The sequence below is a fragment of the Panicum virgatum genome, chromosome 2K (genome assembly GCF_016808335.1).
Source record: "Panicum virgatum strain AP13 chromosome 2K, P.virgatum_v5, whole genome shotgun sequence".
NCBI classification, from domain to species: domain Eukaryota; kingdom Viridiplantae; phylum Streptophyta; class Magnoliopsida; order Poales; family Poaceae; genus Panicum; species Panicum virgatum.
In genome coordinates, this window is record NC_053137.1 from 53,496,962 (window position 1) to 53,509,682 (window position 12,721).

At 50.7% G+C, this 12,721-nt stretch overlaps 3 protein-coding genes and 1 pseudogene across 4 annotated transcripts; 1 reads left to right on the forward strand and 3 right to left on the reverse strand.

The window, feature by feature from the left end:
* Positions 1–87: 87 nt before the first annotated feature.
* LOC120695453 lies at positions 88–850 on the reverse strand (annotated as a pseudogene).
* An 82-nt stretch (positions 851–932) lies between these two features.
* On the reverse strand, positions 933–4,505 carry LOC120685384. Of its 2 annotated transcripts, none has more exons than XM_039967278.1 (3): positions 4,221–4,505; positions 3,629–4,072; positions 933–1,479 (listed from the first exon to the last, which is right to left on the reverse strand). In XM_039967278.1, the coding sequence occupies exons 2-3, from the start codon at positions 4,028–4,030 to the stop codon at positions 1,336–1,338; spliced, it is 546 nt and encodes a 181-aa protein (XP_039823212.1). In that variant the 5' UTR covers positions 4,031–4,072; positions 4,221–4,505; the 3' UTR covers positions 933–1,335. The 2 variants fall into 2 exon arrangements, with proteins under 2 accessions (XP_039823212.1, XP_039823203.1); XM_039967269.1 differs by lacking the exon at positions 933–1,479 and adding an exon at positions 1,806–2,464 and having other exon boundaries at positions 4,221–4,499.
* Positions 4,506–6,990: 2,485 nt separating this feature from the next.
* Positions 6,991–11,580, forward strand: LOC120685381 (probable inactive purple acid phosphatase 29). The gene is made up of 4 exons (XM_039967258.1): positions 6,991–7,732; positions 8,551–8,942; positions 10,581–11,031; positions 11,196–11,580. The coding sequence occupies exons 1-4, from the start codon at positions 7,399–7,401 to the stop codon at positions 11,225–11,227; spliced, it is 1,209 nt and encodes a 402-aa protein (XP_039823192.1). The 5' UTR covers positions 6,991–7,398; the 3' UTR covers positions 11,228–11,580.
* An 83-nt stretch (positions 11,581–11,663) lies between these two features.
* Positions 11,664–12,477, reverse strand: LOC120685395 (histone H2A-like). The gene has a single exon (XM_039967291.1). It carries the CDS (start codon positions 12,379–12,381, stop codon positions 11,908–11,910), a length of 474 nt encoding a protein of 157 aa, XP_039823225.1. The 5' UTR covers positions 12,382–12,477; the 3' UTR covers positions 11,664–11,907.
* Between the last annotated feature and the right edge of the window lie 244 nt (positions 12,478–12,721).

Here is a 12,721-nt window from a genome sequence, read left to right on the forward strand (position 1 = left end):
CAGGCAGGGCTGCAAGAATCTAGGGGGTTTACTCAACCCAAACTAAAGCTGAACTAAGAATTACAAGCATTTTGCCCACGAGTTTTTTTCACCCGTCACCATTGTAATTTACTTGCTAGTTAAATAGAAGAGGCTGACAGAGTAGACAAAGCAATCAAGCAGAACGAACAGCAGCTCTTACACCCAGAGGTTGGCGAACTAGCCATGAAACAGCTAAACGAAAGTAACAGAGGCGTACACAGTTTTTTTTTCCACTTGGACAATACACTGCAGCAATTGATTCGCAAATCAACAGCGCGCCCATCAGTCCTACACGATGAACTCTCTACGCCTTGCTCCCATCTGCCCTGAAGATGCCGAAATGCCGCTCGGACTCGGCGCTGGGCTTGCCGTCCTCGTCGTACATGTCGAACAGGAACACAACCACGGTCACGCCTGGCCGCCTCGGCGTGCCCACGCCGCGCGCCGTTCTGTGGGGTCGCGGCTGGGTGCCTCGCGGTGGGCTAGCCGGTCTCGATCGCCGCGACCGGCACGCCGCCGAACCCCTCCTTCTCCAGGGCGGCCACTAGCGAGTCGAACAGGTTGGTGTACGCCAGCGCGCCGTCCCTCACCGGCGCCGCGCCAGCACCGAAGAATGCGTTTTCGAGCGGCACGTTGGCCAGGTCGTTGGCGGAGCTCATGAACGGGTAGGTATTGACCATGCGCCGGTATCGGCCTCGGCCAGGAAGCGCAGCATGGGGCGGAGAACGGGGAGCGCCACCGCGTCGAAGGCCTTCGCGGAGGGTGGGTACGACGCGGCGAGCACAGGAAGCGCAGCATGAGGCGTGCGCGCGGCGTGCAGGTTCCGCATGCGCGGGGACGATGCCGCTCATTACCACCTTCTTCAACAGCTGGGCCATATATGTTGAAAAGAACTACACAAATGTCACAATACTATTACATACCGAGAAGAACGTTGAAATAATGCACGTCAGTTAGTTGTGTTCCTTGAAGACAATCTAGTACCAAAATGTCCTCGGTGATGATGCACCGCCCCTCATTGTCCACCCTTAGAATGTCCTCTCTTGTGATTTCATCAAGGCCCTCCCTCCTCTACAGGAGTTGCAATAACAAAATCCCCAACAATTTCGCTGTTTCTTTTTGCATAGTACTGAAGCCCAGTAAATCCTTCTTCGGCTGCTACTGGCAAAGGAATCTCCTGGCTGGAAAATGCAGATGTTACTCGGCAAAATGTTGCAACACCTTCAATGGAGTCAAGTATGGTAATTAACTGATTGCAGAAATGATGTGATGAAAGCCACATTGAACCAACACCAACTAGCTATCAACTATGCATCAGCAGTGTGCAAAACCTACAATGTTGGATACATCTAAATGACAATTGTATGCTCCACGCCCTTTAGCAGCGCGATTGCATGAAACAAAAGCCTCGTATCCTTCAGCATGTGCTGACAGGTCCTGTCTTGACAATTTGGTCTCCTACAATACAAATGCAATAATACAGTTAGCTCTAATAAACCGCAAAACAAGCCACAGCTCACCCAGTTTTACTCTGCATTTTTTTTTGGATTGCATTTGACTGAACAAACGATGCATTGCATCCCAGGTAGAATCAACGCTAAACAAAATAATATTTTTTTCCTGAAATCAAGTGGCAGTTGCAATAAACTTCAAACTCCGCTCATTTGCATCGATAGCGTGTTATACAGTACAGCACATTATCAGCGGCTAAACTGGGGGCATGTAGTACAGTACAGTGCAATATCAGCGGTGAAATTGGGGTCGAACAATGAGCGACAAGCACAGGCAGGCAATAGCCAGGACAGATAGCTGTATTTCTAGGGATAAACCGAGATACAGGTGAAGTTTGATCTCCTCAACCACCAACGAGATGGCCAACTACAGCTAAACTACTCCCTAGCTAGGTCTCAGATGAGATCAAGATCTGAATGACCTGACCTGACTCGGTCCAACGCCTATAACGCGATGGCCAAACGATTAACTTACAAGACCAGCTTAACAGTCAGTAAACACCGTTTAACAACCGACAATAAGACTTAGGCGCTAAACAGCCCCTTTACTGAATAAACGGCCATTGGATAGCAGATTGACGCTGCCACTGACTCTATTCTGACAAGCCCCTTCTTGTGAAGAATACACCTAGGCCTCTGTCGTTGCGTGACAGCTATGTATGAAGAAAAGAGTAGTCTGTATATCCACAACCCAGGAAGGATGGGGCCTCCATAGCAATCTCCATGGCAGCCGTAAGCTTCCTCTCCAAATCTATCTTCATCTCCTCCAAAACCTTCTTTTTGGTCTCCAAAAAAGTTAGGTTAACCTTCCACCAAGCTTTCTGGGAAAGTTTGTCACGGTTTATGGCGGCTGGTCTATCATTGACATTGAAAGGTTCTCTGAAAGGTATGTTAGGATTTGGAGCATACTCGTAACGGGGAAACTCTCCATACTGAAAAAAAGAGTAAAATGCAATGGTGGTCCTTAAACTAGTTGAGCTGTTCTGTTTAGGTCCATGAATTTCGAAAATACAATTTTAGGTCCACGATCTATTCAAGTGTGTCACTTGAGGTCCAAAACGCATCTGACCAGCGTTGACCGCCTACGCGGACCGCCACGTGTCCGATCCAACGTGGCCGTTGGCCGCTGCGTGTGCCTCACCGGCGATGCAGGAGCCGGCCACCACCGCACACAGCAGCTCGCCGCCATGGCCCTGCGCACAACAGCTCGCCGCCGCCGCTCGGCGTGACGCCACGGCCGGGCATGAGGGAGAGGGAAAAGGGGGAGGAAACTGCCGCCCGACGAGGACTCCACGCCGGGGCTGGAGCTCGCCCACTGCCCCGACGATGCGGGCGGTGCGGGCCCGCGGCGCGCGCGGCGGAGGGAGCAGGGGATGGCGCCGTCGGGGGTGGGGCCCTGCTCCTCCGCCTTCACAAGGCCCGTCGTCAGGGGCCCCTGCTCCTCCGCGACCACCTGTGCTCTCCCGGCGTGGCCAACTTTGCTGGGGCGTGGGAGATGTCGGCCAGCTCGGGCGAGCTCAGCCATGGCGCGGGACACCCGGAGCTCGAGCCCTCGCCGGCTCACAGAGTAGAGGGAGCGGCGGAGCTCGAGCCCTCCACCGTCGTCGCGCGCTCCTCCGGCCGCCCCTGCTCGGCCGCCTCCGCGCTGCACCGCGCCGCACCGTGTGGCTCCTCCGCCTCCGCGCAGGCTTCCCCCGCCCTGGCCGCCCGCAGCGCCGCGCCGGCCGCCCACCCCACCGCGCGCGGATCCGGCCGGCGAGTCGGAGCATGAAGGGGAGATGAGGGCGAGCCAGCGGAGCATGCGGGGCGGCCAACTGTCACGTTGGATCGGACGTGGCGGTCCACGTAGACAGTCAACATTGGTCAGAGTCGTTTTGTACCTCAAGTGACACACTTGAATAGATCGTGGACCTAAAAATACATTTTCGAAGTTTATGAACCTAAACAGAACATGTTAACTAGTTTAAAGACCCCAGTGCATTTTACTCCTGAAAAAAGCAGCGTCATTTAGAAAGAGAAACTTCTTAGACTAAACAAAACAGCTATTTACAAAGAGAAAACTCTCCAACAGCGATTTAGAAAGAGAGGTAAGTTACCAATGACGGAAGGTACATCACTTGCTGGATGACTTGATTCCGCTCATTCGCTGGAGGCCCCATGTGTGGTATGTCCTCGTTAGGGATGGCGAGGCTTCGCTTCAAGCTCGCGATGCGAGCCTCCACAGTGAGGAGATCGTTGTCGCACCGTTCCATACAGGCTTTAAACATACGCCGGTAGGCCTTCTCCAGACTTGTTTTTGTGCGGCTTTTGCAATCAAGGAGCTCTGGGTTTACCAACTCAAATCCATGCACTCCTGGACGGGTGATGACCTTGACATCGTCTGCATTGACGAGCGAGGTCTGCTCGTCCAATTGGAATGCAACCTCATCGATACTCCGGCCCTGCCTGTTATCCTCGGCCTCGCGGAGGCTCGAGAAAGTCACGATTGGCCGAGCCATCGCTACGCGGTGGAGTATCTGTCGCGGTGAAGTACTGTGAATCTGCACAATGGCAGATTTGGGAGGTCGGTATTCAAAATTTCAAATGGTGTAAAAAAAATCTCATTGCGGTACGCAACATAAATTTTTCATCAATAATTTCGTTAATTACAATGACAGGTTTTACAAAGTACGGACGAATTTCACTAACCTTTTAAGGTTAAGGGCTTGGTTGCCCTTGCCACTGCCGGCTTGCTCGGTTGCCCCTTGCCTGCGCTGCTCCAGCTCTCCCGCTCCGGCCTCCGCAGCTCCGCCTGATCGCCTGCCCTAGACGGCTCGCCGCCCAGCCAGCCCTCTCCGCCAGCCGCCGTGCCGCACAGCCGTGCGTCGCCGCCTAGGGTTGCTGGCTGGGATGGGAATCGGGAGGGCGATCGGGGAAGGGCGCGCGAGTGGGGTGGGGGATCGGGACTCGGGAGGGCGCGCGCGAGTCAGGTGGACCGGGGGGAAAGTGGGCCGTTCGGTGGGGAGTGGGAAATTGTGGGCTGCTTGGTATTTCCAAGTCCGTTTATGCTGTTATGCTATTTATTCTTTATTTTTTCATATATTTAAGAGATAGTACATATACAATTTTTTTTTGCCCCTACTGCTACGAGGATCATGACGTCGCGTCCCTCTACATCCACCGCGATGAGGCCCCACCCCTACAAGCCCCACGCCTAGAGGTGGTAAAAGGGTCTTAAAATTTAACTTTGATAATCTAATAATCGGATTCTAAAGATCCGATCTCAAATTTTATTCAATTTGAAAAATAGAAATATATAAGGGTCAAATTGGATTGTGAAAGATCACTAGGATCATGATTCGATACCACCCACACCGCGGTAAGTCCGCTCACTTCTTTCTGCGGCCAGTGACGGCCCGGATTAAAATCTACCTATGGCAAACCTATCTCTACTCAATTGTACAAAAACATCACGAAGAAATGTCTCAATTCAATAAAAATATTTGTAATCGTTGAATACTCCCTCCATATATAAAATAGATGACGTTTAGGACAGCGACACAGTCTTCAAATCATAATTTTGATTGCTTATTTTTATAAAAATATTTGTTGAAAAATGATATATGTATATTTTTATAAAAGTGTTTTTAAGACAAATCTATTCATATAATTTTCACTTTTTCAAACTCAATAACTTAAAAGTTATTTATGATTTATATTCTCAATGTTTGACTCAAACTTTGTCCAAAACGACCTCTAAATCCTATATGGAGGAAGTATGCATAATTTAACCTTAAATAAACTAAGACTACATCTACAACCTACACCAGCCAGCCCGAGGCCAGCGGTCTCCGGCACCTCCCAACGACCATCAGGCCATCGAAGGCTGGAGAGACTGCCGTCTCAATCGGCGGCGACCTCACCTCCCTTTTTCGCCTCCTCTCTCAACGGTAGCAGTAACACACAGAATGGGCTTGACGAAAATGGTAGCTCAAGACTCGTACGCATCGATCCACGAAATGCGAAGTGAGAGGAAGGCTAATGATTTACTCCCTCCGTTTCAAATTATAAATCATTCCAAAAATCTTAGAGAGTCAAACCATCTCAAAGTTTGATCAAAATTATAGAAAAAAACATAAAAATTTATGACATCAAATAGGTATACTATAAAAATATAGCTAACAAAAAATCTGATGATACTTAATCGGTTTTCTAAATGTTATTATCTTGTTATATAAATTTGGTTAAACTTGAAAAATTTTGACTCTCCAAGATTTTTGGAACGACTTATAATTTGAAACGGGGGAGTAGACTGCTACCGACTATAAGAATCTTTGCAACTCATCTCTTAACTTATTTGTATAGTGATTTAACTCTTCACCATTAATACATGATCCATTTGTCTCTTTCACAAAGTTTTTTTTAATTCATGTGTCCGAGTTAGCTGTAAGCTTACAGTCTGCTTTTCTTCTCTCTTCTTTTCTCTCTAGCACATCCGCATTTAGCCAGTTTGTAGCCATTCATACTTGCTAGAGAGCAGTTGGGCGCTGAAGGAAGGGCTATCCGCCTCGCTCCTGGCTCTCTGGTCCAAGCTCTTGGTGTTCTTTTCTTTTTTATATTAAAAAATTTAAAATTTCAAAAATATATGTCCGTTTTGAAAATTTTCAAAACTACCCCCGGTCGCCCTATGGGGGGCGACAGGCCCTAGATGTAATTTTTTTCTTCAAATTTGCAACGAGGTCTATAACCGAAAAAAATGAAAGGGGGCCTGTCACCCCCCTCGGGCGACCGGGCCATACCCCCCTATATAAGCATCCGACCCCCATTCCCTCCTCATTTGAGCCCGAAAATTCCACAAAAAATCTAGAAAAAAGAGAGGGGTGAGGAGAAGGAAAGCGGCGAAGCCCTGTCGGATTCCGCACTTGTGATTTGCAGGTGAGGAGAAAAAAATGCAGAATTAGGCAGAACTTCGCCGCTTCTCTTCTTCTCACACATCTCTTTTTTCCTGAATTTTTAGGCTCAAATGACAAGAGAATGGCGGCCAGGGCTTATATAGGGGGAGGGACCCTGTCGCCCCTGGGGTGGACGACAGGCCCACATTTCATTTTTTTTTGGCAATAGACCTCGTTGCAAATTTGAAAAAAAAAATTACATCTAGGGCATGTCGCCCCCATAGGGCGACCGGGGGGTATTTTTGAAATTTTTCAAAACAGACATATATTTTTAAAATTTTGATTTTTTTTAAATATAAAAAAGAAAAAAGTCCAAGCTCTTGGGCCGAATTCGATAGCCTTTCCGCAGTCCTGATTTTCGTTCGGTCAACGGCACCGTCGCGCCGGGACCCCTCTGCCTGCTCACCGTGTTGACTACTCCAGCAGTAGCATGACTGGAGATGGAAGATGCGAATAGCCGAATATGCCCCGGGGGTTTCCTCCACGCAGTGGCGTTGCTTCCGGCCGTTGGTCCACATGCGCGCCCTAGTCTTCTTCGGCGACAACTAATAATGTCACGAGAGTCGACCGATCCAGTCATTCATTCATACCGGGCTTATCGAACGGGCAGTCGGTGTGGTCCCCTTCGCCGGCGCCTCGTACGCGCACCGCCGAGGAGCCACGACGAGCCGGTCTGCGCCAGGCTCTGGCGTGCCGTGCTCGTCCGTCGGGCGTGCCGAGCCCGCCAGGAACGCGCCTGCGATAAGGAAATCGGAAGCGTCCAAACCCCCCTCTTATAAACAATCCAACGACCCCCGGCCCGGGCCAGCCACCAGATTCCTTCCTCCAATCCTCCTCCTTGCAAAGCCGCAGCAATCAATCTCACTGCATCCCCCCGCCAATCTCCGTCCCACTGCATAACCCCCAAGTCGCCAACGTCGCACCGCCGCGCCAGCATGGGCGGCGGCCTCGGCCTCCGGCGGCGCGGCGCGCACCGCCCGCTGGCGCTGCTCCTGGTCCTGGTCCTCGCCGCCGCCGCGGGCGGTGCCGCCGAGGGAAAGGCGAGGGGGAGGGGGGCGCACGGCAGTACCAGCACCAGGCTGCGGTTCCGGCGCGGCAGCGGGACGTTCAAGGTGGTGCAGGTGGCGGACATGCACTACGCCGACGGCCGGGCCACGGGCTGCGAGGACGTGCTCCCGTCCCAGGTGGCCGGGTGCTCCGACCTCAACACCACCGCCTTCCTCTACCGCGTCTTCCGCGACGAGGACCCCGACCTCGTCGTCTTCACCGGTGGGTAGTGTACACACGCTGCTCTCCCCCCTGATCCCTTGTTATTCCGAACCAATTAGATAGCCAATCGATTTGACCTCCTCTTCATCTCACTTTCATCCGGATCGGTATCGCTATTGCTCGTGGTTAGATTGGTGCTGCGGTTTATAGTTGGATAGAGTAGCTTTTCAAATTTAGTCGGATAGAGTAAATTATTGCGGTCGAGATCCCGTTGTGAAAAAAAAAATGAAGCGTACCTCCAGTGGCCTTGATCAGAACAGGACACATGTCACGGGTTTCACATCTCACAACCGACAGCACGTGAGGGGCAGGGCAAGTGGATTCAGGAATTCCCTATTCTATCCTAGGGGCCCCGGTGGCATGGCGCCATGGCCGAACAGTCGAGTTCCCCGTTGTTGATTGGCCTGGGATGACCACTGTCGGCAACAGGTCTTATGATGGCTGTGTCCATGTCTCCATGAGGGCGATGAGCACTACTGCATCAAATGGAGCTGAAAGGATCGGAGAACAGTACTCCCTCCTTTGTGATCTTCTCTAGTTGCTGTCATGCTTTATCGTGTTGTTTTACAGGAAATTGTGGACATTTCCAAAGCTGCAACTTTTGCAAAGCTAGCTGGGTGCAGATAATTTATTTTGGGGGGAACCAAAGTTGCAACAAACAACTGGCTTTTATATTGCTGTTTGCTCAATTATGTCAGAGCAGTGATGTCCATAGTTCATACACTTCACCGTGATTAACTATTCATCAAATTCCATATTCACTGTACAGGTGATAACATCTAAGTTCAAGTACTAATTATGACAATTTCATTGTGCAGGTGATAACATCTATGGTGCTGATTCAAGTGACGCAGCCAAGTCTATGGATGCAGCGATTGCCCCAGCCATTGACATGAAACTTCCTTGGGCAGCTGTGATTGGGAACCATGACCAAGAGGGTACGCTGTCACGTGAGGGTGTAATGCGTCACCTTGTGAGCATGAAGAACAGCCTTTCAGGACTCAACCCCGAAGGAATTGAAATTGATGGCTATGGCAATTACAATTTGGAAGTTTCCGGGGTTGAAGGAACATCACTGGGTGAAAAATCAGTGCTCAACCTGTATTTCCTAGACAGCGGTGACTATTCTACTGTACCGTCAATCAAAGGTTATGGTTGGATCAAGGCCTCACAGCAAGTCTGGTTCCAACAAACATCTTCAAGCCTACAGGTAAGTTGGTGATATTCCTTTTAAAAAATATCTATCTTAGCTCTTTGTTTTGTCTTGTTCAATAACTCAAACAGGTCTGGACTATTTCTCCTAATAGATAAATTGGATCACTTTCGTGACATCTATTATATTTTAGAAACAAATCATTGTTGTCGGTACCCTGCAACTGGGGTACCCACTCCTACTGTGCCAAGACTCGCGTAGTTATCCGTAACTACGCCCTAAGGAGCTGAGCAGCCGGACCCCTGGGGTCCGACTCCATCTCACCGGACCAACGGTCCCGGACCCGCTTCCCGCTCGGGGACGGGTCCAGTGTCACCACGTGTCCTAGAGGTGGAAATACTCAGTACCTGTGGCCGCGGACCCGGACCCCCGCAGGTGGGTCCGGGACCTCCACGTGCCATCCGGACCCCCGCAGGTGGGTCCGGGACCTCCACGTGCCATCCGGACTCCCGCAGATGGGTCCTGGACCTCCACGTGCCTATCCGGACCCCCGTGAGCTCTCGGCTCAGCTAGCTGCTCGGGAGGGGTCCGGAGCCGCCACGTGTCACGCGGGCGCGGGCGCAAGCCTTCCGCTGGAAGCTCCCTCACCCACCCGCATTAAGTGCGAGTGGTTGAGGTGGGCTCTGCTGCCTCTGGGCACGGGGCAGCTTTTGTCAGTCCACACTATGGATCGCCAATTACCGACGCGGCTCGTCATTTACCAAGACAAGCATTAAAGACTCAGCGCCGTGCGCATGCGCGACGAGTCATGATGACCAGCTACTGACTAGAGCAACAGTGCACACTACTACAGTGGACTGAGTCAGTAGTTCGGCGCTTCATCATGACCTCGACGCGCGGCTGCAGAGGCTAGACTCTACTCTGACAGGACAGCTCAAGACCATCCCTGGTCAGAAGCTACGCACGGAAGCCGACGACAAGATCTCCGGATCTGAGGCATTGAAGGCCAAAGTGTAGTTTATAATACATCGCCGGGTCCACATGTCGGGGCCCCGCTCAGTGTACGTGCTCCCCTTGGACATATAAAAGGGAGAGCACACCCGCTAGAACACAGATCCTCAGACTCTCTCAAGACTCAGCTAGAGAGCGCAAGCAATACAACACACAGTGGACGTAGGGTATTACGCTCCGGCGGCCCGAACCACTCTAAACCAGTTGTGTTCATCGCGTTCTTGAGTGAGATCGAACTAAGACTAGCTAACCCCCGAGTTCACACCCTCTGGGCTAGGGCGGGTGCCTTCCGCCACCCGGCTGTGGTTTGCAGCACCACGACAATTGTGAATCAATTGAGAGAAAACGATGAATTCAAAAGGAAGCATATCTTATATTACAAGCTTCCTAAAATATATACTGATTTGTATGATGTACCAATTTTAACCTTGCAAAGTGCTATCTTTAGTCATTCAGATGTCTTAAATCAGTAAGTACATTGCTAAGTGAAACAACTGTAGTTACGGTTGGTGATGATATAGTTCCCAAGGTTGTTCGTTTCTAAATGTCAGATCAATTTACATTAAATATAACCAGATAAAACCTCCAGGAATTTATGCTTACACATCAATTTCTGTTCAGAAAGATCATTATGTTCAAGGTTTAATTCTACTCATCACAAACGTTCATATAAAAACAATGCAGAGAAAGTATATGAATGAAAACCCTAAGCAGAAGCAGCCAGCACCTGGCCTTGTGTTCTTCCATATTCCACTGCCGGAGTTCAGCAGTTTTACAGCAGCCAATATCACTGGAGTAAAACAGGAGGGAATTAGCTCAGCATCAATCAACTCTGGGTTCTTTACCTCCATGGTGGAGGCTGGAGATGTGAAGGCGGCCTTTATTGGACATGATCACATTAATGACTTTTGCGGAAAGCTCAGCGGTATTCAGCTATGCTATGCTGGCGGATTTGGTTACCATGCCTACGGGAAGGCTGGGTGGTCAAGGAGAGCAAGGGTGGTGTCTGTGCAACTTGAGAAGACAGACAACGGTGAATGGCAAGGAGTGAAGTCCATCAAGACATGGAAGAGGCTTGATGATCCCCATCTCAGCACAATTGACTCTGAGGTCCTCTGGAATAGAGGCACTAATGGTAAGACAGTGTCAGAGACTATGGGTGCCTTCGATCAATGATTTGTAAAATGAAAAGGGTTACTAGGACAATTAATATGATGTTAGATGTATGATTTATGTCCTGATGACACAAACTTATTTCTATTTGACACGGCAACTAATTTAGGAATTGCCAATTGACAGGGAGGCGCAAGAAGAATACTGACGGTAGTTAACTCATCTGGACAGCAAATGGAGCACCGTATTGGACTCTGTGCATAGTTGTGTATTGTTGGATGGCCAATTTAACAGAGTCGCAAAATGCAGAAATGTGCAGGAGGGAAAAGGAAGATTATATACTACACGTATACAAGTTTTTCTGTTGTATTTTTCCCTAGCTAGGAAATAACACGTCGTGGAGCAATTGTAATTCAGAGCGGCTGTCAACTACTATTCACAAGTGTCCACAGCTAGAATGCAGTGGTCAAAGGTAAACGCAAATGTAATTCCATTGAGATCCCATCTCTCATCTCTCATATATTGCTACTGGCAACATTTTTCAAGTGCGATCCAAACTACTGGTATCTCATCTCTCATGAACTTCTTTTGGTATGAATTCTGCACGTGGGATGTTCCGACACGAATTCACTTCCTTGAACTTGGACGAATCTGTGCTGAACCAGATGCCAGGACAGTGAGTTCAGGATACAACTGTGATTACATCTTCAGAAGTCTCTTCTGACGCAGAGTTGTAGTCACTGCTCATTCCGTACTACTCTGAACTGAACCGCAAACCCAAATTGCAAATGTGAACAAGAAACAGAACATAGTAACAACTGACGAACGGGCACAACCCAACCACAAATCTAAACACGAACATGTTATTACAGCACGGTGCTAATGGAGTCTCTACTGTCTAGGCTTTCTTGGGGGACTTGGCGCCCTTCTTGGGCGACTTGCCCTCCTTGGCGCCGCCGCTGGTCGCCTTCTCCGCCACCTTCTTGGGCAGCAGCACCGGGTTGATGTTGGGGAGGACGCCGCCGTGGGCGATAGTGACACCGGCCAGCAGCTTCCCGAGCTCCTCGTCGTTCCGGATCGCCAGGAGCACGTGGCGCGGGATGATGCGCGTCTTCTTGTTGTCCCTCGCCGCGTTCCCGGCGAGCTCCAGCACCTCGGCGGCGAGGTACTCGAGGACGGCGGCGAGGTAGATGGGGGCGCCGGTGCCGACGCGCTGCGCGTACCGGCCCTTCTTGAGGTAGCGCCCGATGCGGCTGACGGGGAACTGGAGCCCGGCCTTCACGGACCGCGACACCGCCTTCTTCCTGGGACCGCCGGCCTTGCGCCCGGCCGCCCCCTTCTTCACCTTCCCGGTGGCTCCGCTGGCGTCCATGGTCGCTGCTGCAGCGCTTCGGGAGAGTTTTGGAGGAGCGAAAAATGGGGAATCTGGGCGCGATAATTCGAGTGGTGTGATGCCGCCCAAATTGCCAAGAGGGGTTGTGTTATAAAGGGAGTGGCGGGGATGGGGAGAGGTGGTGGGCCCGAAGATCCGTGGGCGAGGAAATGGACGGCCAGCTCGGGAGGATTTGGACGGCAGGGATGGGTTTCTGGGCGCGATCCGCGGGAGGGCAAGCGCGGCCAATCAGGTGCGAGGTAATAAGCAGCACGGACAGTTATTCTGAACAGCTACTCGGAGTAGTATTTTCAACACGAAAAGTCCGGTTTACACCCTC